We start from the raw sequence: 26,018 nt of genomic DNA on the forward strand, positions 1-26,018 counted from the left end.
TACAGCGTCTGAGTTGTGAGGACAGAACACACACCCTATTGCTAAGTCATAGAGCAATGATGAGAAAGGCCACTCCTACTTCTTAGCCTTGGCTCAAACTGTGTTCCTAGACAGGAATGTACTTGCTTTAAAGTAGATTCTTCACACATTCCCAAGTTAGTGCTCTATTTCTTCAAGAAATAATTCCAGTATTCTGCCAGATCAGCAACTTCTAGATGAGGTGGTGCATGGTAGATTTGCTGGGTACCATGTTCACATGCCTCTTTATCACTTCTCCTTTTCTATAAGGCAAGTGCTTTGATCCAAGACAATAGTATATGAGATCTCATGATGGTAAATGCACATGCAAAAAACCCTAAGCTAGGAGCCCAGTATGACAGCCTAGTGGCTAAATCTTCACCTTGCAACTGCCAGGATCCTATGTGGGCACAAGTTTGTGTCCAAGCTGTTCCACTTCCCATCCAGCTCCCTGCTCGTGGCCTGGGAAAGCAGTGGATGGTGGCCCAAAGCCTTGGGACCCTGCACCTGCATGGGAGACCTGGAGTGGACTCCTGGCTTCTGGATTCTGATCAGCTCAGTTCCAGTCATTGTGACCACTTGGGAAGTGAACCAGCAGTTGGAAGATCTTTCTGTCTCTCCTCTCTGTAAATCTGTCTTTCCAAAATAATAATAGTAATACTCTAAGATAGCAGTATGGCCCTGTGGGTGGGAAAGGAAACCCCATATTAGGTACACATGTTAAGTGCCCCTTACAAAATGAAGGGGAGCTGTGTAATCCATCTGTCAATGGGCAGAATTCTGTCTCCTCAGGGGATCACTCACACTCTGTAGATAGCTAAGCTCTCAGTGGCAGACAGTAGAGGCTAGATGAGTTTGGTAAGAGGAAACCCATGGTTGAGCCTGTGTTTAACTTCCGTTGCCTTTATTCCTGCCACTGTTGTGTTTAGGAGCCTATTACACAAGCAGTGGAGATGCCAAGGGCAAAAAATGACTGCCATTTCTGCCAGGTAGTCACCCTGCCCCTGGATATTCAGCGCCTCTTCTGAGACCTCTATTAGACCCAAACGTCTACAGAGTTTGTGTCCAGCTTGTGCGAGTTTTCTGTGCTGCCTAACGAATTTCCAAGACACACATTCATTATATTGTGGTTTCAATGGTCAAGAATCCTGAGCCAGCTCAGCATGGCGCCTCTTCTGTGCAGGAACTTCATAAGCAGCAGCCTGGTGTTGTCTTGGGCTGTGCTTTTATCCCTGCAGATTTTTTTTTTAAAGATTTATTTTTATTATTTTTTCATTGGAAAGGCAGATATACAGAGAGGAGAGACAGAGAGGAAGATCTTCCATCCGATGGTTCACTCCCCAAGTGAGCGCAACGGGCCGATGCTATGCCGATCCGAAGCCAGGAGCCTCTTCCGGGTCTCCCACGCGGGTGCAGGTTCCCAAAGCTTTGGGCCGTCCTCGACTGCTTTCCAGGCCACAGGCAGGGAGCTGGAAGGGAAGCGGGGCTGCTGGGATTAGAACCGGCGCCCATATGGGATCCCGGGCGTGCAAGGCGAGGACCTTTAACCACTTGCGCCACCGCGCCGGGCCCTATCCCTGCAGATTTAACTCAGGGAGAAACTCGTCCCAAGCTCATGCACTCTGTTGGCAAAAATTGCTTTTCTGCAGTTAGAGGTCTGAAGTCCCTGTATTCTTCCTGGTTCTTTAAGCCAGTGGGAAATTCCTCTTTAGTCCACTATCCGGATTCTTTATACCGCATAGCATATTCAGCCTTATATTTCTATTGTTTTGCTATCTTTAGAAGCAAGGCACAGATCCCATGTCCACTCAAGGGAAAACTATGCAAACATGCTGTCAGCCACTGGAGGTGTCCTGACAGTATGTTGACCAAACTCTAAGCCTGATCACAGGGTTTTAGTTTTGTTTGTTTGTTTGTTTGTTTTCCTCTCTCGTCTGACTTCTTCCAGGCCCTTAGTGAAACCATTGAGCATTGTCTGTGAAATTGCTTTAAAGTTGCACCTGCCCCAAGGAGTCCCTCTAAGTGGCCATAGTTGAGGCTCCCTGTGAGTGGCACTACATTCTGGAAGCATTCCACTGATACTTGATACAAACATATCATCATTTTCCATGGGCCTTTTTCACTCTCTGTGAGCTATTCTTAAAGAATAGCACATGAGGTATGAGTGGTCCACAAGAGACCAGTGCTGGGGGTCATGGCTGCTTGTTACAAAATGTGTTTGTATCTTCAGGACCTTCCTGGGCCTCAAACACATGTTTTGTCTCTAACATTAGGGCATTGCTGCCTGACTTCAAAACTCCATGTGCCAGACACCTGCAGCTCAGCTCAAGATGGGCACCTGCCCTTACACAGTCCCTCCATAGTCTGTGCCCAGGCATCCATTGTTTCTCAGAGTCCAGAGCACACCAAGAACTACTTTCTGCATGGGCAACAGTTAGTTTTCTGCTACAGATAGAAGGATCTACACAGAGAATTTCCTTCTGCAGCTTTCCTGTAACTCCATGACATACCTCGGATACCATCAGCCTGTGGGGTCCAGCCTGGTGTATGACCCGGCAAGCGACTCCTCTGCTACCACAGCCTAGAGGTTCGAGAGAGCTTCCTCTTATTTTGACATCACCCACAAGTCAGAGTTCTTCTAGCTACCCACTCAGTGGATCTGAACAGCATTGTGAAGTATGCTTCATGCTCTCTCCAGGAAAAGAGAGAGAGAGATACAAAGCACAATGCCTCTTATTTTTGGAGAAGGGGTAAGGTGCCAAAATTGATTCTTTACCTTAAGGTAAAGACTTCAGATTTCCCACAGCACTGACCTTTTAAAATTTCACCAAAGTAACAAGTCTTTGAATCTTTGCCTGGTTACCTCTCACTTTGGAATGTTAGCGTTGCAGGTGGCTTTGTCCACTAGGCTGCAATGCTCTCCTAGGAGCATCTGGGACACTTGATACTTCCCATTCACTGAATCTGCACTGTCAATACTGTGTATCAGCAAGAATGGCCCAAGGAGCAGGAGTCCCCCAGTGTAATGCAACATTTGCTGCTGACTCTAATACAAACTTACTTTCTGTTGCTATTTCTTGATGAAGATCAAAAAGAAGGCATGGGCTTGTTAGATCAGGAGTGTTTCTTACCACAGTGCTTTCCCAGGATCTCATGAACTTCCACTAGGCCTTTTCCATCACAATGGCATCTACTCCACAGACAAACAATGCCCACCTGGAAAGGTTTTGCCATTTGCTATCACAGTCATGCACTCAGGGACCAGGAAAATAACCTTGGGTTGGTCTCACAAACACCCTGGGATATAGTTTAAGATAAACTTCAGCCAGGACTCCATGTATTTATCACTGGCTCTCCATTTGCCTCTGTCACAGAGGGGTTGATGGTATTTTGGAGTCCCAGGTATCAATGACAGCTCAGGCCCTGGGTGTGAAGAGGAGGACATTTCAGTTTCCATGATGTTTATTTTGCCCATTAGTGGCTGCAGGTTCTCCCGGAGTGAGATTAGGGGATCACATTGTAAATACCTGTGAGGTTACAAGGTCTGTTCTTGAGAGCTTCTAAACACCCTGCAACCTCCCCCACTGTAAATGGGCTCTGGTCCTGAACACTGAACAAGGAATCATGATTTTCCATTATGACAGCTGACATCAGCTTTTGCTTCATTTGCCCTCTATACATAGCCAAGCCAATCACTGTCTCATCAGCTGCTCCTTTGTGTCACCCCCTGGAATGGCATGGTTTATCAGCTGTTATACCAAAGTCCTGACCATTGCTAACCTGGGCTTGCCTCCCAGTAGTAATTACATCTGTTTTGCACCTCTGCTCTTCTCAAACCTGTTACCCACTACCATACAGGGACTGATAGCATAGCAGCATCTCCCCTGCCTTCAACACCACTCTACAAAAGACAGCCTTTTTTTTTTTTTTGGTTGATTATTTTTATTTACTTGAGAAGCAGAGAGAGAGAGAGAGAGAGAGCTCTTTCATCCACTGCTTCGTTCCCCAGTGCCTGCATCAGCTAGGCCTGGGCCAGGCACTGAGAACTCCCTCAGGGTCTCCCGCATGAGTGGCTGGTGCCCAAACACTTGAACCATCATCTGCTGCCTTCCCAAGCACATTAGCAGGAAGCTGGGTCGGAAGCAGAGGTGCCAGGATACAAACTGGCTTTTTAATATGGAATGCAGGCATCCCACGCAGAAGTTTAATTCACTGCATCCCATACACCACCCCAACCACTGGGCTTCTTCATGATGCCAATGTCCCCCTTCCAGAATTTGTTCCTTATTTTTGTCTTAAGGAGAGTTCCCTTTGACCATCTCAAGGAGCAGATGAATTCTCTGGCCTCATCTAACAAATCCTGCTGACATGCCGCTTCTATGTGCCAGTTCCACCCTCCTTGTACTCTGCCAGGGCACTTCCACTTCCTGGACTCTGAGCTGCTGCTTTGTCCAAGCTAACGGAACCTTCTTAACCATGAACTGGGACTGGCTCCAGGTTTCCTTACCAAGCTGTTAAAAAGTTGTGGGGACAGAGCCCGCATATCAATGAATTCTGATGCAGTCTACCTTCCTCCATCACAAAATAGATACCTCATCCAGCAACGCTCACCCTCCACAAGAGTCTGCTTCAGGAGCTGACACCGCATTATAGCAAATGAAGTCGCCACCCGAGGCGCTGGCATCCCATGTGGGTGTTGGTTCATGACTTGGCTGCTTCTCTTCCAATCCTGTTAATGTACCTAGGAAATCAGTGGAGGATGGCCCAAGTGCTTGGAACCCTGTACTTATGTGGGAGACCCACAAGCTCCTGGATCCTGGCTTCATCCTGATCCAGCCCTAGGCACTTACAGCTATTTGGGGAGTAAACCAGCAGACAGAAGCACTCTCTGGCTTTCTCTCTCTCTCAAATAAATAAATAAATAAATCTTTAAAAAAAAAAGACAATCTGCCTTCATCTTATTCCTAACTTCTACAACAGTAATCAGAGAGGAGGGGAGGCACCGGTGTGGGAAGTAGGTTGTGCCCACCGAACAGCATTAGCCTGCCTGCCTTGTGACCATGGGAACCAGGAGAGCACACCTGTGAAAAGATTTTGGTAAATCCAGTCTTCCAAAAAATCTCTTTTCCCTGGAATTTTTAAGATTTACTAAACTGTTTGAATTTATTTCTGCCATCTTACTTGATTTTTATTTGTCCCATTTTTCAAAGTTTTCTCTCTTCTTTTCCTCGTGGTTAGAAAATTGTCTATGGGGCCCGGCGCAGGGGCGCAAGTGGTTAAAGGTCCTCGCCTTGCACGCCCGGGATCCCATATGGGCGCCTGTTCTAATCCCGGCAGCCCCGCTTCCCTTCCAGCTCCCTGCCTGTGGCCTGGGAAAGCAGTCGAGGACGGCCCAAAGCTTTGGGAACCTACACCCGCGTGGGAGACCCAGAAGAGGCTCCTGGCTTCGGATCGGCATAGTATCGGCATAGTATCGGCCCGTTGTGCTCACTTGGGGAGTGAATCATTGGATGGAAGATCTTCCTCTCTGTCTCTCCTCTCTGTATATCCGCCTTTACAATAAAAACATAATAAAAATAAATCTTAAAAAAAAAAAAAAGCAAACAGAGAGAGAGAAACCCCAAAAGGGATGCTGCTTAAATTGACAGGTGATATTTGAAGCTACATTGAGAGACAAATTCTTTTTAGGACAGAACTGTATACTCAGAGAAACTGTGTCTTAAGACGTAGTACAAACAAAGATTTTCAGCTAGGTGGACATGGAGAGTGCTCATGGCCAGTGGAGTTCCACTACAGGAGATTCTAAGGAATCCACTTTATGAAAAGAGAAAATGACCCCCTGCTAATGGATCCAACATGTGAGGAAAGAAACAACTGAGCAAAACTCGTGCAAATAAACCTAAACAAATATTGGCTATAAGAAAACAGCAACAAAAAATAATGGTCCATTTGTGAGCCTTTTTTAAAAAAAGAAAATGAAAGTGAGAGCACCTACACTGGTAAACTGTAGACTGCTCAGTGTACACGCCAGGACCTAGCTAATGCCACAGAACAGACATAGACAATTTTCTTTTTTTTTTTTTTTTTTTTATTATTTTTTTCCCTCTCTGTTTGCTTTTAAAGACATCTCAATCTTTAGTATCCTGAACAGTATCACTTTGTTTATATGTATTTGTTTTAGTTTTTCCTGTTCCTGAGTCTGAGGATTACTTTTTATCCATAGTTCTGAAAGTTCTTGGTCACTGTCTCTCTCATTGTGACTTGATCTTCTTTTCCTCCTGTTCTCTCTCTGTCACATAGAACGTTCCTTGTTGTTAATCATGTCTGGTGGTCTGTCTGGAATGTTTTCAACACTTGATCCTTCTAGTTCATTCTGGATAATATCTCAATGCCCGTCTTTTATCTCATTTATTCTCTCAGCTGTTTTATCTGTTGTTTACATACTGTTTAAATTTTTAATGTTCCCATTTTCACAGTTTTTGATTTTAAACATCTCAGATCTTTTTCTAGTCTTGTTTTTGATCATTTTTACTTGTTTGTATTTCCAAACCTCTACTTTATTTCGCTAAGAACGTTGAAATTTTTTGACTAGTAAATATTGATAAGGTTATTTTTCACCTTGAGATTGACAGTCGTAAGAACACTAACAGAAGTGTCCTGCCCCTCACTTTCCTTCCTTCCTGATACTAATTTACAAAACTGTAGTGTGGTATCACTTGCATCAGTAGACACTGATACAATTCACGGAACATCCCCATCACCACAGGATCCTACCAGTTACCATAAGACATGCCCACTTGCCGCCCTTTCCCCCCTTCATATCCCTGGCCCATAACAATTTGTTCTCCATCTCTGAATTATTTTTTGTTTCAATAATATCATATAAATAAAGTCACAAAATATGTAGCCTTGGGGTTAACTTTTGTTGTTGTTTTCTACATAATTTTTACTCTTCTAAAAATTAATTTAGGTAATGTTTACATAGTTGATCAGAGTGGGAAAGATCTAAGGTTAGGGAGAAATTAGTGTGATCATTGTTTCCAAACTTACTACTTCTTCTTCCCATTTCGGGGAGAGGGGGAGATAAGAGGAGAAGCCATACCCACTCTCGAAACCATCCCACTACCCAAGGATGGGAAATGGCCATCCGATATCAACCCAGGGTCCCAATGTGGTACACGCTCCAAGGAGCCTGCCCACGTGGATGCGATAGTTCTGAAATGCTGTCAGTCTCACCAATCTATGGATGAGGAATCCCTTCCAATGTCCATTGGCTGACATAGTCGACCTTAGAGTCTCCATTCACCCAGATTTTTGCTCTCACTGTTTGGCTTTGGTAGTTGTCCATATGTTCTGGTCTCCATTCTCTGTTATGTGTACCAGATGTCCTCTGCAGGCCCCAAGGGGCTACCATATCCTCTGTGTGCACCATGGTCTGCCATCCAGCACTCCATCCTTTACACTGAGGAGGACCAGTTCTCACAGGTGGGTCCGTGGACCCAGACCTTGCTGAACCCCCAACGCTGGGGCTCATGGACTCAGCAACCACCATGCAGGTGGGCCCAAGAACCCAAGCCCCGCTGGACCTCCCACCCCCTGGGGCTTATGGATCCAGCACCCACCGTCCTGACAGGCCCAAGGATCTGGGCCAGACCTGTCCCCAGGGGCTCACAGACCTGACACAGCAATCTCTGTTGGCACATACAAGATATGCAGCTGGGAATAAGCCTGGTTGGGGAGCTAAGGGGACACCGCAGCTAGTGCACACAAGGGCTGGAATGGAGCATTAGGCTGGGCTGGACATAACTGCAGTCCCACATAATTTATTATTAGAAACTTGTCCAGACTGTGTGTGTATCAATAATATAGTTGGATGTACCACTTTGGTTAACTATTCTTATGTTGAAAGGACAACCAGGTTATTTCTGCTTTGGGACTATTATGAAGAAAGTTGCTATAAATAGCCATGTATAAAATTTTACATGAACATAAATTCTCTATTGCCTGGGAAAAACACCAGGGAGTGGGACCAGTGCTGTGACATGATAGCTTAAGCCTCTGCTTGCAGTCCCAGTATCTCATATGAGCTCTGAATGCTCCACTTTTCATCCAGCTCCCTACTAGAACACCAGGAAAAGCAGCAAAAGATGGCCCCAGCACCCATAGGAAACCCGAAGGAGGCTCCAGGTGACTGGCTTCAGATGGAAGAGATCCCTCTATTTCTACTCTTCTCTCTGTTTTTGTGTCTCTTGTAAACTCTGTCTTTCAAATAAATAAATCTTTTAAAAATAATTATTATTGTGTGTTACTTTTAAGAAACTGCTAAGCCCTCCTCCAGGGTAGTTGTGCCATTTTATATTCCTACGGGCAGTGTGTGAGCATTTCAGGTTCTCTGTATCTTTTCTAGCATCTGGTGTCGTCATTTTTGTGCCTAGTGGTATCTCATTGCGGTTTTGATTTTCATTTGTCTGATGAGTGATGATTTTTGACATATCTTTGTGTGTTTCTTTGCTCTTTGCATATTTTCTTTGGTGAAAAATCCCTTCAGATCTCTTGCCCATTTTCTTTAATGATCTTTTTTGGTTTAATCTTGAAATCTAAGAGTTCTTTATGCATAACTAGTTTTCCTAAGAGACTCATTCTCTCTCATATTTTACAATATTATTGGTGAGTTTATATTTAGTAGGGCTGACACCCCTAACAGTGTAACTCTGTACTCCTCCCTTCCCAACACACACAATTAGATGACAACAATAATTTAGTCCTGGGTATTATTTGGACATGATTGATGTCTGATAAAATGTAATCTCTCCATATAGAATAAATTATGGATCTTCATTGAATCTTTAATATCCACAAACAATACATTGTAATTTGTGCACATGTCTTACTAAATATATTTGCATTTGTTTTATGTTTGGGGCAGTTGTGAGCTTTTGTTGTTGTTGTTTTGAAAATATTTTCTATCATTAACTAAATGCAATATTTAATAATACTAGTAAATAATATTATCATTACTTTGTTAATGTTTTATAATTTCCACTATTTTGGTACAATAGTATTTGGAAAAACATGTTTACTTCTTTTTACTTTTCTTTTTTTTTTTTTTTTTTTTTATTAATAAATTTTATTTTGACATTCTTTACATAGTTAATTAGGGTAAGAAGGTTCAAGGGCTACAGGAAAGTGGATAATACTAATATGTTTTCCATATTGTTACCTTCATGTTTAAAAGGGGGGTATTAAGGGAGAAGGCCCACCCAATTTCCCACCCTCCCCAAGTCCCGGGTGTAGGGCATGCTCTGAGGTTCTTGCTCAAGTGGTTTTGATATTGCAACAGTTATGAATCGCTCTCAATCTTGCCGCTCCAAGCACTATGAGGTCTTTGAAAAATCCACTGATTGACATAGTCCATCATAGCTTAGATGGTTGGTTGACCCGTTCTGTCTTCTCTCTTTTCTTTGTTATGGTTCTGACTCCAGCTTTTAGATTAGGAAGATCTCCAAAGAAACTTCTTGTATGTGCTAACAAGTACAGGGCCTGGCACCGTCCATCGCTCCAATCAGCTGGTGGTTGCAATTGCTGGGTTGGTTCTGTTTTCACTCCCGTCTTCCACTGGAGCCAATGGGTGTTGCAGTCCAGTCTGGTTCTGCCCAGCACATACTTGGCCCTCACATAAACCAGCGGGAGCTGTAGCCTAGGTTGGAGCGACCCACAATAACCCCAACCAGGCCCACCCCCTACCCTGGTTTGCCAGTAAGTGTAGCAGTAATCCAGTCTGTCCCACATCCCATTCCACCCCAGCCGCTGTCTTAGTTTTATGTCCTCCCGTGGAAGTGGTAACCCAAGAGGGATGAGCCCACTATTTCCCTCCCAGGCCTCTCCCACTCCCAGATTCCAGTTGATGCTGCCCAAACAAACCTCGCCCACTTTAATTTTGTTTGCACCAGTAGGAATAATCCGCCCAGCCTGGCTTTTCCCTGATCTAGTCCACATGAGGCGCACAGGTGTGGTAGCTCTGCCTAGTCTGGTCTGCCCCCATCCCAGCCCATGCTCTCCTGCGGAAGTAGCTGTCCAGCAAAGGAACCCTCCCTTATTCCCCTGCCAGCTCTGCCCACTTCCTTGCTTGTTCTCAGGCTGGTTGGGCGCTGCGGTCCCTTCTGGTACAGGCAACCTCACCTCGGCATTCCATAATGTGCACTAGTCTTTGTTGCGACCGACCCTGGGTCGACCCACACTGGTGCCTGGATTTGCCAGTGGATGATGTGGACAGATTCAGCCTGGTCTTGCCCCCACGTCTGCCAAGTGTATGCCAGTGGGTAGCTTTCCATGGCCTTTTCTGGGCTGTTTCCTATCATGTTTCTTGCGTTTACCTGCTGGGTCTGTGTCCTGCCAGAGGAGTTGCCCAGGCTCCTCCATCAGAACCTCTCCCAATGCCAGGTTTCACGCTTACCAGTGGGTCCATGAGCCAACCCTACTCAGTCCACCTCCTGTCATAGCAGGAACTGTGGCTTTTCCTGACTGGCCTTCCACCCAATCTGGTTGTTGCTGTTGGATGTTCCAGCCCAGCCATGGTTTGTCCATACCCACGTATGGCTCACACATGGCTCAGTAGGGGTTTGAGACCCTGCCTAGTCCATCCCACATCTGCCCTGGTCCTCCAGAACACCAGGGGGAGTCGGGGTCCGGCCCAGTTCGGTGCATCCAATCCCAGTCCACACTTGTGCCAAGGGAGACTGCAACTGTATCCAGATCAGAACGCAGCCCCCTTCCAGGCCACGCGCCTCTTGGTGGGAACCTCAGCCCAGCTAGGGTTGTCCCCTTTGCTCCCCAACCGGGTCCGTTCCCAGGATAAATCACATGCCTGCCACTGGATGCTCTGACTCAGCTTGGCACAACCCCTCCCCTGTCCCGAACTCTGCCTTAGACACTGTGGCTTAGCGTCCCAGGCTCCCACAGACCAGCAGGTACAAGAGCCTAGCTCGGCATGACCTCTGCTCCCTCCTGGTTTCTAGTTTTACTTGTGGGCTAAGGTTTGCTCAGTCGTGCCTAATCTACTCTGTTCCATTACCAGTTGACACATTGGCCAACTGTTGGAGCTACTTGTGCAGGGCAAGCCCCAAGCCATAGCTTCTGCATGACTGGTATTTGGTGCTCAGAATTATTAGTGATTACAAGTTTTGCTAAGGAAGAGTTACTGCCTCTTTCAGGTCCAAGAAGCACAATGGGTTCAACCTGGAGCTAATTAAGCAGCAACTCAAAGAACCAAATCCCAGAGCTCCCCAGCCGGGCGGCCAGCAGGCAGAGCCTGGCACCAATGGCGCACTGGCCGCCCGGGGAGGACGGCTCACCATGTGCCCATGTCGGCCGTCCGGGATCCAGGCATGAGACGCCCGTCCTGAGACCCACCAGCTGCCAGGAGGCAGCTGGAGGTTTAAATAACCCAGGCCCAAGGTCGCGCCCCTCCCAAATCCCATTCACCGCCCCATGAAGGCGGCGGGTGGGCCCCGGACCTGCCCAGACCCGGAGGCCTCCCCCCCTCGGTCTACTCACCCCGAAGGAAGCGGCCCCCGAATCCCAGCAGGCCCGGGGAGGACGGCTCACCATGTGCCCATGGCGGCCGTCCGGGATCCAGGCATGAGACGCCCCGTCCTGAGACCCACCAGCTGCCAGGAGGCAGCTGGAGGTTTAAATAACCCAGGCCCAAGGTCGCGCCCCTCCCAAATCCCATTCACCGCCCCATGAAGGCGGCGGGTGGGCCCCGGACCTGCCCAGACCCGGAGGCCTCCCCCCCTCGGTCTACTCACCCCGAAGGAAGCGGCCCCCGAATCCCAGCAGGCCCGGGGAGGACGGCTCACCATGTGCCCATGGCGGCCGTCCGGGATCCAGGCATGAGACGCCCCGTCCTGAGACCCACCTTACTTTTCAAGAATTAGAATTTCTAAAAGTAATTTTATAATTATTTTGAGTATTACATCATTGTGTAAAGGAACTAGGACCTATGGTATTTTTACTATTTACATTAGAAATATTTTATGATAATATGTAAATATTTTGTGAGTATAAAAATCTAAATATACAAGTGCTAAAAAACAAGACATAGTCTTTGTACAAAGACAGATTTTAAAACCCATTACCAAATTTGTTTCTGATTGACTCCAGTAGAATCATTTAAGATGAAAATTTAGTTCTTGTAGTATTTTAAATTGTGGTTCTGTGCTCAGAAATCACTTAATATTCAAAATAGCAAAAGACTTCCAGAAATAATTTTTAAATAAAGACAGATTCTCCGGGCCCGGCGCAGTGGCGCAAGTGGTTAAGTCCTTGCCTTGCACGCCCGGGATCCCATATGGGCGCCGGTTCTAATCCCAGCAGCCCCGCTTCCCTTCCAGCTCCCTGCCTGTGGCCTGGGAAAGCAGTCGAGGACCGCCCAAGGCTTTGGGACCCTGCACCCGCGTGGGAGACCCTGAAGAGGCTCCTGGCTTCGGATCGGCATAGTATCGGCCGTTGCAGCTCACTTGGGGAGTGAATCATCGGACGGAAGATCTTCCTCTCTGTCTCTCCTCTCTGTATATCCGCCTTTCCAATGAAAAAATAATAAAAATAAATCTTTATAAAAATAAAAAAAATATATAAATAAAGACAGATTCTTATAGACATTGTATGTCCTTATAGACATTGACTAAAAGTTTTCTAAAATATGAAAATATAATAAAATTTGTGTCTATTCATTTTTGTGTCTATATAATATATTAAACTTGAATTTGACATTTAAGATACAATTAAGGACATATATGTGTGAATTTACATGTGTGTGTGTTTTTCCTTGTCTTAGTATTTTGAATATGTTATATTTGAGTTCAATTTTACACAGCATGTAGTTGCATTTGGTCTATGTCTCGGGCTAAGAGCCTTTTGTCATTTTAAAAGATGAGTGTATTTTATTTTCAATTTCTGACAAGAATCCAAGTGTTTACTATTATGGAAGAACCTGGGGCCGCATGAATTCACAGACTTCCAGCTCTTTCTAGTCTGCCTACTACAGTCAAATTAGATTATTTATTCTTACATAAATTATTCTTCCCTTTTTTTGTAGCAGTAGTAGCAGTTTGAATTATGACTTCGCAAGAGAAGACAGAAGAGTGTCCTTTCGCTGATATATTTAATGAAGATGAGACTGAAAGGAAGTTTTTATTGTCCAAACCTGTTTGCTTTATCATTTTTGGAAAACCAGTAAGTTATTCAACTTATTCCTTAGCATTTGATTTCTTTTTAAAAAATTATTATCTTAGAAGTTACCATATAAAAACAAAAGCTAGTTTTTGAATATATGACAGATTTTATTGTGTAACTTAAAATCTGATGCAGTATTGATTATAAGCTTTTTTCTTATGCACTGTAATTGAAAAGGGACATAGGTTGTATGTTTTTATAAAACTGCAGAAAAAATTTTAACTCACCCAAATAGTACCCCATCATTATTGTTAGCAGTAGGTGGTCTCAAATCATTTCACACCTGATTTGGCTGTGAAGCTTCCTTTGATGTGTGTTGTGAGGCTCTCTAGGTCTATGGAGACAGGCAGGGACTGTCCTGTGGACATCCAACTTTACCTACAGCGTGTTGGAGGATCTGAACAACACCCTATCAGCAGACTCCCAAAGTGACAGTCCTAGGAGTATGCCTTTGGGACAATTATAACAAAGACCTCTAGACGGCGCTATTCTCAACCACTGCAGAGAGTAAGGGCTGAATCCCTTCCTCCACTTAATTTTGTATGGACTTTAGAACAAGTACCAAGAAACAATTCCAACAACATTTGCTGTTTCTATGAAACAATCAGATGCAGATATCGCTTCACAGAAATGGCCTTGGATTTTAAAATTTCCCAAGGTATGAGTTCAACAAATTTTTTCTGCTGTCCAAGCGTTTGTTGTTATAAACTTTATGAGAAAAATAAATTGAAGAATGTCAATAGAATTTCGATGTTTTATAATAAAAGTCACAAAATTTTACAATCAAAGAATGTACCTCCAATAGTGACTTATCTTCCCAAGTTACTACATTTTATTTAAATCACTTCAGGACATGTGGCATGTACACGGGTGAGTAGAAGAAACAAAGCTGTGAATACCTAGGACCTATTCTTCATTTTCTTTACATGAAAAATACTTGGCAGCATTGATAGCATAGTAACTATAATAGTATCTTTTAAAACTTGATGTACTTCTTCAATTGGCAAATGACAGTGCTATTGGGTTTTGAATGGTATTTCTCTTTTGAAAGGGAGTTGGGAAGACAACATTAGCCCAGCAGATAGCACAAACATGGAAATGTGTTCGTATTGAAGGTAAATTTTATCTTTTCCCCAAAAATATTTTATTATGAAAGCATCCAAATATGTAGCACGGAAAAGAATCCTACAGTGTTGCCCGTGTTGTCCATCACCATCTCAAGTCTTGGTTGAAATAATATTGATCCATATTGCCTATCAAACTGACAATGAATCCTTAAACTTACAAACGTTTGGTCGAGTGGTTAGTGTGGGAGCCCACAACCCATGTCAGGGAACCTGGGTTAGGGAACTGGCTGCATGTAACAGCTTCCTGTTAGCACATACTGTGGAGGTTCCCAGGGAGATGACTCAAGTGATTGGGTTCCTGGAGATACCTGGATCTAACTTTGGTCCATCCACAGCTATTGAAGAACCTTGGGAGTGAACCAGTCAGTGGTACATACACCTCTCTCTTTCTCTCTCCCTGTCAAAAAATTATAAAATAAAAATCTTAAATGATTATAGTCATTATTGGAAAAGATGTTACGAAGTAGGAATTTTATGCTTCTAGTAACATTATGATCTGGTATAGTCGGGTAGGAGAACAATTTGGTAATAAGAGACACAGAGAACTCTAAAATTTTCTCTTTGTTTCATCAAACTATTTCTTCCTCTAGGAAATCTTAAATAATACCAGAGACACAGTGGCATAATCTAGTTCCTGGATATAACCCTTGATCTTAGCTGTATCTTTCCTGATGAAAGGTTGCATTTACCATCTCAAAAAAGAAACAAATAATTGGAATGTCAGCCCCAGGACTCTTCTAATGAGTGTCCATGTTAAGATTTTTTGATGCATACTTTGATTTCATACAATCAATGGGCAAAGTTAATGCAAGGGGTGGGCTACCTCCAGATGGGCATAGCACCAACCAGAACGAACCAAATCTGGGGGCAGATTCTGTTAGGGAATTGTGGGCTCATCTCCGTGGACTGCAGCTTCCACTAATTTATGCGGAGAACTAGGAGTAGTGACAAGTCAAGCCAGGCTACACCATAGAACTGACAGAAACTGATAGGACACTGGTGGAAGCTGAGCCAGGGAAGAGTCTGGATGGGGAGAGGCTACATCAAATGCTGACACATGCAAAGGTTAGTACTGAAGGCAGACCATGCCAAACAGAGCCACTGCTCCCGCTGGCACGCATGGGATCCAGGGCTGGGAGTAAGCCTGCTAGGGGAACACCCCTTCTTGGCAGCACCTCATGCTGCAACACAAAAGAGCCAAGACTGGGGGCAGGCCAGCCAAGGCAGAGTTGCAGCACTCATCAGCAATTGTGTGGGCCAGGTTTGGGAACAGGCTAGACTGGGGCAGGCAACAGCACCATTGGCACACTCAAAAGCTAGGACAGAGTGTGGGTCACACCCAGCTGGACTAGGCTACAACACCTGCCAATGAGAGCTGAGGGTGAGGTGGGCCATGCTAAGATGAGTCAAAGCAGCCAAAAGGATATGCAAGACCCAAGGCTGGGAACAGGCCTGGTAGGGAACTCTGGAGACCCCACCACCACCACCCGCTGGGCTACAGCTCCCTCTAGTGAGTGTGAGAGCTAGGGCTGTGGACACACCAGACTGGGCAATCCTGCACTATCCATTGGCATATATGTATGGTCTGGGTTCGGGGATGGGCCACACTGGTAGGTTCCATCACCCACTGGTGCTCACAAAAGCCAGAATGGGTGCAGGCCAGTTGTGCTAGGCTGCAGCATCAGCTGGCAAATGCTGGGACTGGGTACAAGTCATGTCAGGCTGGACCGTAGTACCCAGTGGCAGGTGCAAGATCTGGAGCTGGGAGCATGCCTGGCAGGGGAACTGTGGTCACTCCCCTCTAGGCTGTACCTATCATTGTGAGTCTAAGAACCAGGTCTAGGGTGTAGACCATGCTGGACAAGGCAGCAACATTTGTTGGTATATGTGAGGGCTGGGCCTGGGGGCAGGGTGGACAGAGAGAAGCCACTGCACCAATGGGTATGCACAAGTGCTGGAGGGGACTTAGGCTGGACTGTGCAAGGCCACAGCAGAGGCTGGCATGTGCAAAAACCTAGGTTTGAGGTGGGCCTGGTGGGGGTTATTGGAGGTTGCCCCAGCTGGGCCACAGAGCCCACTGGTATGCATGAGAACTAGGTCTTTGGTGGGCTGGTGGAGCTGGGTTGCAACACATATTGGCTTGCATGAGCTAGGGGTTGGGGTGGAACTAATCAGGCAGTTGCCAAGACAAGAATGTGTGTTGACTGGTGCAGGTGACAGACCAAATCTAACCTTACACTGGCTGGCATACAAAAGAGAAGAGTCTGGGGTCACCACAGGTGAGATTTCTTGGGGGACTCCCCAACTGGACCACTGGACTCAGACCCTGGCCACAGGGAAAATCACAAGATGTGTGGTCTGACCTTGGAGTTCATATACTGACACTGGACCTCTTCAGTTGCTGATACCTGTCTGTGCAGTAGACAGTATGCCCAGATTCAAACACAGGGGACATAACAGCCACCTCATCTGGGCCAGCAGAGGATGCTGAGTTCATCATCAGAAAATGGAAAACAGAACCGATTGGACAATTCTTCTGGCCAAGTTTTGCAGCATGTTCCTGGGTCTGTTGATGCACAAAACCCTCAGAACATCCTCAGAACTTCTTCTCCACAACAGGGTCTCTACAGTGTCATCAAATGGCAGTCCCCTATCCCAAGGTGCTGACGTAGGTCAACAGCAAGGAGCCAAACCCTTGCCATCCTCCCCTGTGGACACAGGAGAAAAAAACTTGAAACATTTGTCCTACCCACTTTCTTCCATACTTCGACCCTCCCTACCTTAATCAGAGACCCACATGTGCATGCATCCCTTTCAACTATGTAAACAGTGTTTAAAAAAAAAAAAAAAACTTTTTTTAAAGGATTGATTTATTTTTATTGGAAAGTCAGATTTACAGAAAGAAGGAGAGACAGAAAGATCTTCCATCCACTGGTTCACTCCCCGAAGTGGTTGCAACAGCCAGAACTGAGCCGAACCAAAGCCAGGAGCCAGGAGCTTCTTCTGGGTCCCAAGGCTTTGAGCCATCCTCCACTCTTTTCCCAGGCCACAAACAGGGAACTAGAAGGGAAGTAGAGCAGACAGGACATGAACTGGCACCCATGTGGGATCCTGGAACATGCAAGGCAAGGACTTTAGCATCTAGGCTACCACACTGGGCCCCATAAAATTTTTTAATGTTTTAAAAAAACATTTACTGGGCTCTGGATATAACTGTGTGGCTCTCAAAGTTTCTGGACAAACTACTTCTGTGTACTAATTTACATCTTACCAAAGCGCTGCCAATGCACCCCTCATTTCATCTCCCATCCTCTTTTGCACTGACTCCAGAGATGTGTAAGGGTTGTCTCCCCTACCGTCTCAGCACATGACAGAGACAAGTTCTCTATGAGCCTCATTCTTCTACGCTTCATCTATATAATGTGCATGAGCGTGTGTTGTATATGATAGTCACCTACAGATGATAACTTTGTTACCCCACAGGTTTAATGTGTCTCTTTGACCATCTTATTTCCAGTTTGTGCTAATATTTTCCATATTTTTTTAGCCTTATCAATTTTGGAAGAACACATTGCTGCTGAAAATGAGACAGGAAATATGGTAAATAAATCTAACTTCCAAAGTTACTGTGATCATTTATAAAACCTATGTGACACCAGCTATATTGTACAGACACATGTACTATTTGCGTTTTAGCTACAGTCGATGCTGCTCAACGGTCAAAGCATTCCAGATGAACTTGTCCTCAAGCTAATCCTGGAAAGGATCAACTCCGCAGAAGTCTCTCACTTTGGTATGTGTGGTTTCCTGCACCTGTCGCCAGTAAAACGGTCTCAGCACCTAGGCTAAGCCTGAAGCACAGCTAGTTTCTGGGGTTGCTCTTGCTTTCATCTTAGCACAAACATCTTAAATTCGGTTGAACAGTTCAGATTATTTTGCTTGCTAATTTACTTGTTTTGATACACTTATAAGAAAAAAATAAGTTTATCCTCATATATTACATAGCATTGGCATATTTACCAAAGGCTTCAAGAACCTAGTCTTACAATAGCATCTACCTTGCAGTGTGGGTGGCTTCTGGCTACTGCCTCCACATTCATCCTGAGTTTTGTGAACAGATCCTGCCATTGGGTGGACTCTTTGCATACAGCAACACTTGCAAGGCAAGAATGAGGAGTGACACCAACTTGCCTTCAGGCTCCAGATATTGGCAGACATCAGCCTGTCTCTACAGTCAGTTCTCCAACTCTATTTATGAAAATTCTCCCAGCAGAAATGGAGTCTGAGCAAGGGTTTGTGGTCTGTAATTTCTCAAGACAAAGAGCACTGATACTCAAGATGACTTAAAAGACCAAATTCCAAAATGTTTTGTGAAAACAAAAAAAAAAAGGCAGGAAAAATGAAGATAAGCTTGGAAGAAAAATATCTAGCAGAAACAGACTTAGTAACTGGAAGAAGGAAATTTTAAAAAGCTGCTTAGGAGTCTCACTAAGTTAAGAGAGTACATTGCAACCATGAAGGACACCGATGAAAGGACTGTGTGCTAAAGCAAAGGCCACAACTGCCAAAGCATTTCTATAACGGAAGCAGCAGAAGCAGACTTACCAGTGCAGGCCATGTCTATACGGTTTCTCTTTGCAGACTTAAAACTCACTCCCTACAGAAAGTTTCTGCTACACATATGATATACCCAGATTGAATTCTGGGATCCTGGTTTCAGCCCTGCGCAGTCTAGCTGTTGTGGGCATGTTGGGAATAAGCTGGCAGGTAGAAGCTCTCTCTCCCTCTCTCCTCTCTCTCTTCTCTTTCTCTCTCTCTCTCTATCTCTCTCTCACACACACACACACACCTTTCAAATAAAATGACAATTTAGTGCATATTACTTGAAATGGAAGCTTCTGTATAGGTAGGTAAGTAGGTGGCAGGGTTATCATTCCACTTCACTGAGACTGCCTGGGACTAAGTACTTTTGTAGAGAAGAGGCTTATTGAGTTCACAGTCTGGGGGCAGACCAGACATGATACTGGCTCTATCAGGGCCCCCTCAACTGCATCATATCATGGTGGGAGCACATGGGATGGGGAGGATGCATAGCAAGACAGGAAGACATGAAACAGGAGCAGTCTTACTCTTTTATAAGAGCCTTCTCATGAAACTAACCAGAGTCTCTCAAGAGTGACAATAGTTCTTTCCTAAGGCAGTGCCCTGATGACTCAATCATCCCTGCCAGGCTCCACCTCATAAAGGTTTCACCACCTTCCAGCTCTGTCGGTGCCAGAGACTAAGCTTCCAATACATGAACCTTGGTAGGAAACACTCAAACTATATCCAAACCAAGGAGCGTGAAAATATCTGTTGATAATTTTCTTCACTGACCTTTTGAAAATTTAGGTAGGTATGCATGGCGACAAAAAGAAGTATATAAGTGCAGATAAAAGGAGAAAGAAAAAGAAAAGCAACTTGAAAAAAGAAACAGCTAAGTCAGTCACAGTGTTTGTAACTTTTTGAAATTCTTTTTAAAAGGCTTATTTTTATTTGAAAGGCAGTTACAAAAAGAAGTGGAGACAGAGGATGAGTGAAAGAGAGAGAGAAAGAGAGAGAGAGAGGTCTTCTATCTGCTGGTTCAATCCCCAAATAGCTGCAGTGGTTGGAGCTGAGCCAGTCTGAAGCTGGGAGCCAATAGTTTCTTCCAGTTTCCCTCATGGGTGCAGAGACCCAGGGACTTGAGTCATTCTCTACTGTTTTCCCTGCCCATAAACAGAGCTGACTCAGAAGTGGAGCAGCCAGAACAGGAACCAATGCCCATAGGATGCAGTTCTACAGGCAGAGGGTTAACTTGCTATACTACTGTACTGCCTCCTTTTTGAAATTCTTATTAGGGGACAGCTCAAACGAAAATAATGGAGTGAATATAAAAATCCCCAGTACATGAGTGCATCACCAGACTTCTACAGTGACACCTCTGCCTACTCTCCCCTCACAATCTGTTTTATTTTTTTAATTTACTTATTTTATTATTTCATGATACAGTTCCATAGGCTCTGGACTTTCCAGGCTTTCCTTTCAAAGTCCCCTCCCCATTAATTCTCCTTGTTTTATTACTTTAGTATAGTCCTTCATAAACAGTCATAACTTCACCATTCTGCTGTTTAAGTGTATCTTGATCTTGTGGGCTTTGACAATGGCCGATTTAACAATTTCATTGGGAGTCCAGCTTTGATCTGGAAATAGAGATGCATACTGCATTGTACCCTCACTTTTGGATGTGCCTTCTCCTCTGCTCTGTGTCACCAGGTTTCCATCTCACATGTGTCTCTGGGAGGGGAAGAGATTGGACAGTGGGCTCAGAAACTCTGATCTGTTTGCTAAGTAATGGCCCTGAGATCTTTCTAGAATTGGGTGTAGAGTACAAATTATTCCACTCCACATCTGCAGTGGCAAGACTGTCAATCCCACACCTCCTCCCATAAACACATTGCTTCCATTGAAGCATATAAAGAAAACAGTTTCACACAGACATGGAGTTGGACAAAGGAGGTGTATTTTAATAAACTTTTGAATAATAGTGCGCATTCTTGATCCTACACTCAACAAATGAATGTTTTTCTTTGGTCATAGAATGGAGTGGACTAAATATTACTCATATAGTAGAAACTGTATTGGGGAACTTTTCAAAATCTTGCATTAAAACCCACTGGTCTGGAGCTAGAGCAAGATTAAAGCTGAATAAAACACTCCAGCAATGGTTTCTTCAGACACCAACTTGAGCAGCTGTGCATATGTCATACCACCTGGACAAGAGCTAAGGAAAGCAGGTGCCTGGTTGTGATATAAGTAAATATGTACTGAACGAAACCGAGAATAAAAAATTGCCTGTATCACCCCGGCCCCAGCTCCAAGAAGCACAGCATGGAGAGTCATGCTTCCCACTTGGAGGGGGGAGAGGGAATAAACCCAGTAGCAAGCCAACCACAGTGAAATACAGCACCAGCCTGGACCTTCCTCCAGGCTAATACCTCTAGACAAAGTCAAAGTGCTTGCCCTGTCACCTGCATTTACCCACCCCTGAAAAAACGCAACGCCCTGTAGCATAGAGTCTCAGGACAGTCTAGCTTAGTATCAACCTGGACAACCATGGATTTGTCTTCTCCATCCCACCCCGAGCCTCGAACGGACAGAGTAAGGCTTCAGCCCACAGAGGATAGTAAGCCAAAGACTTGATTTTGAGGTTAGTGCAGGTCCCACCATGGTGACACAGCACCAGGTAAAATACAGAAGACCCTATCTACCCTCCAGGGTTCCCAGACAGAGCCTGCAGACCCACCCTGGCAGTAGGCAGAAGCATGCGCCTTAGTGAGACAGACTAGTGGTTCACATATGTCACCAGCAGCCACACGTAGGCCTGACATGCACCCCCAAGACTCTGATCATCAGGAATGGGATAGGCAAATGAACACAGGAAAATCTTGTGTTAAAAATCAGTGCCAGCTGGCAAAGCATAACACTGAATGAACTTAAGCAATGCCTGTGGATAGAGCCTCTAGTTCCATCCCAGTACCAGGAAGACACTTGTGACCCCAGTTGTTTGCAGCTCTGGCCCAACTAGCTTCACCTGTAGTAGAGATTGTGGCAGGCTGGGGTTGGAAATCCACCTAAGCAATAGGCAGCCCAGCCCAGTGTGCTGCTTGTCTAATCCCTGAGCTGGGCTCTGTGGGCTGTGCATTGTGCATTAGTGACTATGGGTCCACCCAACCATTCCTGTGGTACCTGTCCACAGGTCTGTGACTGTGACGAAGAAATTTAAAACTGTGATGACTCTATATAGAAGCTTGCAGAGACAGTCTGCACTTTGAGACACTTCCTCAGTTCATTCTGAACTAAACACCAACTGCAAATTTGGGACAAACCTGAGCTTGGAGCAACCACTAGAACTCAAACAGCTCACCAACAGCAGACTTGCAGCATATCCAGACTTAGAGTTCCACCAGTACTAAAATCCCACTGGATAGCACCAAAACCAGGACAGGCGCAGGGGTGGCTAGACAGAAGGCACCTGCCAGTATGTGTATGGGCTGGATAGTAGGTCGGTTGGGTTGAACTAGGCTTCAATGCCCATTGACAAGTATGAGAGCTAAATGGGATGTGGGACAGACTGGACAAGCCTGCAGTTCATATTGGCAAGCATGGGAACCAGGATAGGGAGCAGACCTGGTGGGGGTTATGGGGAGTCACCCAACTAGGCTGCAGCTTCCTCTGCTTTGTGTGAGGACTGAGTATGAAGTTGGTAGGATCTAGCTGGACTGCAACACCCATTGGTTCAAGTGGAAGACAGGGCTGGAAACAGAACTGACCCAGCAATTGCAACGACCAGCATGTGCATAAACTGATTGGGGCGACAGACGGTGCCGGACCCTGTACTGGCAAACTCACACAAGAATCAGGTTTGGGATCATCTCAGATGAAGTTTCTTTGGAGATCCCTCCAACTGAACTGCTGATCTCAGAACCCCAACCATGAAGAGTCTATGTCAACCAGTGGATTCTGAATAGGTTTCATCGCAATTGGAACTGCGAGATTGGCAGCAATTCAGACCTGTTGAACTATCAAAACTGCTTGAGCAGGACCCTCAGAGCGTGCCTCACATCGGGGACCTGGGATGGGTGGGAGGCTGGGTGGGGCTTTTCCCTTTGTTTCTCCCCTGAGCCCAGATACAGGGAAAAAAATAATGATATTAATGTGGAAACAATGGTATTACCCACTTTCCTGTAGCCCTTGACCCTTTGTACCCCAAGCAACTAAGTAAGATTATTAAAAACAAAAATTGAAAACCTGACACACAGTTTTATTGACCTGCCTTCGTCATTAATAATCAATTTATTGACTCTTACAAAGTGATAACAAATCCATGTTAATTTTACTAAAGCTTTTAGAATTATGTTTTACTCTACAGGTTATATTATCACTGAAATCCCAACACTTTCACAGGATGCCATGACTACTTTGCAGCAAATAGAATTAATTAAAAATTTAAGGTTCAAGCCTGATGTCATAATCAATATTAAGGTAAGGCTATTGTTTGTTCTTTCTAATACAGTAAACCCTTGTTGTTGTTGTTTTACTTTTTTTATCTATATAAAGGGAACAAAGGTCCAGATAGTTCATATATACACTGTTAGCTGCATAACAATAGTTTTCACCCAATTCTTCCTCCCTCCCTTATTCCCACTCATCCTCCTCCTCTTATTCTTATTGTAAATTGAATTTCTATAATTGCTTAAATGACTTAATAATCACAAGCTTGCTTCTCCACTAAATTTAAAAATTTACAGTGTTCCCTAGGGGGGATAGACAAGGCTATAAAAATAATCAATTCTCAAAATGTCAAAATCACTCATCTGCCTTTTTTTGTACTCTGTATATTAGTTACCACAAATCAGGGGCAATGTGTGAGATTTGTCTTTTGGAGACTGTCTTATTTCACTAGGCCTGATGGTCCCTAGTTGTATCCATTTTGTTGCAAAAGACGGGATTTCATTCCCTTTATTTTTGATAGTAGTTCCATTCAAGGAATGTCCTCAGAATTGTTTAAGTGATGACATGCATCTGTGTCCTGCTAGCTCCTGCTTCTGGTCTTTCACACCTGCAGCTCCATCCACATGAAGCACTTCCTCGCCTCGTCACCAGGCTTTACACACGCATTCTTTGAAAGTTTGTTCAGGCATCATTTCCAGAAATTGGCCTGACAAGCTCAGTATCTGTCTCTCACGGTCACTCTTGCTCTCCTCCACTCTCCCTCCCTCCCTCTTGTTTCTCTCCATCATACTTCACTAACCACGGAACAGTTAAATGCTTCCCTGAAGACCACTCCTGTTGCTGTCTTCTATGATATTACTCATCTCTCTAGAAGACAGTCGTCCATTTTTCTCCTAGACTCTTCTGTCCTACCAGAAGGCAAAAAACATGTCTTACTTATCTAAACATCAACTAGCATACAAAACTGTCATTCATGAGCACTAAGAAGTTTACCAATTAAATAAAAAGAAAGAACCAACAGTGCTCGCTTCAGCAGCACATATACTAAAATTGGAATGATACAGAGAAGATTAGCATGGCCTCTGCACAAGGATGATATGCAAATTCTTGAAGCATTCCATATTTTTTAAAACTGTGTCACATAATGCAATGTAATCAATAAAAAAAAAGAACCAAAAAAGGACTCGGATAAATGGATAATAAAGAATACTCCTACTCCAATTAAGAGCTAATGCTGGAGTCCTATTCCTAATTCTCTCTTTTATTAACTATTACAATTTGGTTAAAACTTCAGTTTTCTCTTTACAAAGATGATTGTTGCTTTTTCTAAGAATGGGATAAGAATTTAGAGAGGTGATACCTATATTCATGTGAAAATCAATGTGGAACTTTTGTGTTCATCCCCTACCTGGATTCCCAAAGGGTTTATGACAACTGAGTAAATTAGACAGTTCTTCCCCTAAAGTGTTGGGACTCAGAGGAGCGTCAGGGTCAGCTGAGACAGGTGGCCTTGAGGAGGTTAGCATGGTATGATCAGCAGTCCCCACCACAACTAATGGCCAGAGGCCAAAGTCCTCAGCAGAAGCAGACACTTCAAGTCACATGGATGCCTGAATCCCATCTCCTGCCGGGGTTTCAGTCCCAGCTCTGCTCTGCCAGTGTGCACCCCAGGAAGCAGCAGGTGACACTTCAAATGCTTGGGTTCCTATCCATACCACCTACATGGAGATCTGGGGTGTGTTCCCAGCTCCCGGCTTCAGCCTGGTCCAGCCCTGACTGTTGCAGGCATTTGGAAAATGAGCCAACAAGGTAAGATGTGTCTCTCTTACACATGCACACACACACACACACACACACACACACACACACACACAGAAATTAGAAAATGAGCAAGAGAGGTTCTCAAGATGCTTGCTTCCTTTGTTACTCCAAGTGGGATATGTGAAGGGATCAGAATCCCTAGGATACTTCTTAAAGTGCCCAGTCCCTGCTTTCACCTGCATTTTGATTCCAGCTCAGTGGGACATTGACAGAACCTAAAAATCTCTTCGTTTGCCTCCCTGGGCGTGGAGTGAGACCTGACAACACCTGCCAGTCACCAAGTTGCATTTGTCTAAGCCTTTAAGAAGCCTTTTCTTTCATCTGTTTATATATTTCATGAACTTTGAACAGGAATTAGACGCCTATTCAGAATATTTAAAGTAATTTAATATTGTTGTCTTGTCTTGTCTTGTTTTGTTTTGTTTTGTTTTGTTTTGTTTTGTTTTGTTTTGTTTTAGTGCCCTGACTATGATTTATGCCAAAGAATATCTGGGCAAAGACAGCACAGTGGTACAGGGTATGTGTACACTAGAGACCACTGGGATCCTGCAGTTATTGAGAGTCGCAGGAAAAAGAAGAAGGAATTACACAAAGAAGGAAAAACAGAAGATGAGGGCGAAGAGGAAGAGGAGCAAGAAGAAGAAGAGGTAACAGCCCACCAGGCCATTCCACATAAGGATCCCACACTCTCGTAATTTTCTATAATTACCTTGTACAACAGCATGAATAATAGGAAATAACAGGCATTACAGAAAATTACATTTTCTTTAAATTTTTATTACACTT

General features: G+C 44.5%; 1 protein-coding gene and 1 non-coding gene across 2 annotated transcripts in view; both read left to right on the plus strand.

Annotated features, from left to right (window-relative positions):
* The first annotated feature begins 13,134 nt into the window (after positions 1–13,134).
* LOC121167132 (adenylate kinase 9-like) overlaps positions 13,135–26,018 on the plus strand; it is an 80,455-nt gene continuing 67,571 nt past the window's right edge. Inside the window, exons 1-6 of the mRNA XM_040996513.1 lie at positions 13,135–13,251; positions 14,303–14,366; positions 17,926–17,978; positions 18,075–18,171; positions 23,329–23,441; positions 25,691–25,879. Of these exons, the coding sequence (XP_040852447.1) occupies positions 13,135–13,251; positions 14,303–14,366; positions 17,926–17,978; positions 18,075–18,171; positions 23,329–23,441; positions 25,691–25,879 (633 nt within the window). The remainder of the gene's footprint in view (positions 13,252–14,302; positions 14,367–17,925; positions 17,979–18,074; positions 18,172–23,328; positions 23,442–25,690; positions 25,880–26,018) is intronic.
* Positions 24,432–24,538, plus strand: LOC121167134. The gene has a single exon (XR_005885553.1). It is a non-coding gene; the product is annotated as a U6 spliceosomal RNA (small nuclear RNA).

This window comes from Ochotona curzoniae, unplaced genomic scaffold, assembly GCF_017591425.1.
Source record: "Ochotona curzoniae isolate NIBS_2020 unplaced genomic scaffold, NIBS_Ocur_1.0 patch336, whole genome shotgun sequence".
NCBI classification, from domain to species: domain Eukaryota; kingdom Metazoa; phylum Chordata; class Mammalia; order Lagomorpha; family Ochotonidae; genus Ochotona; species Ochotona curzoniae.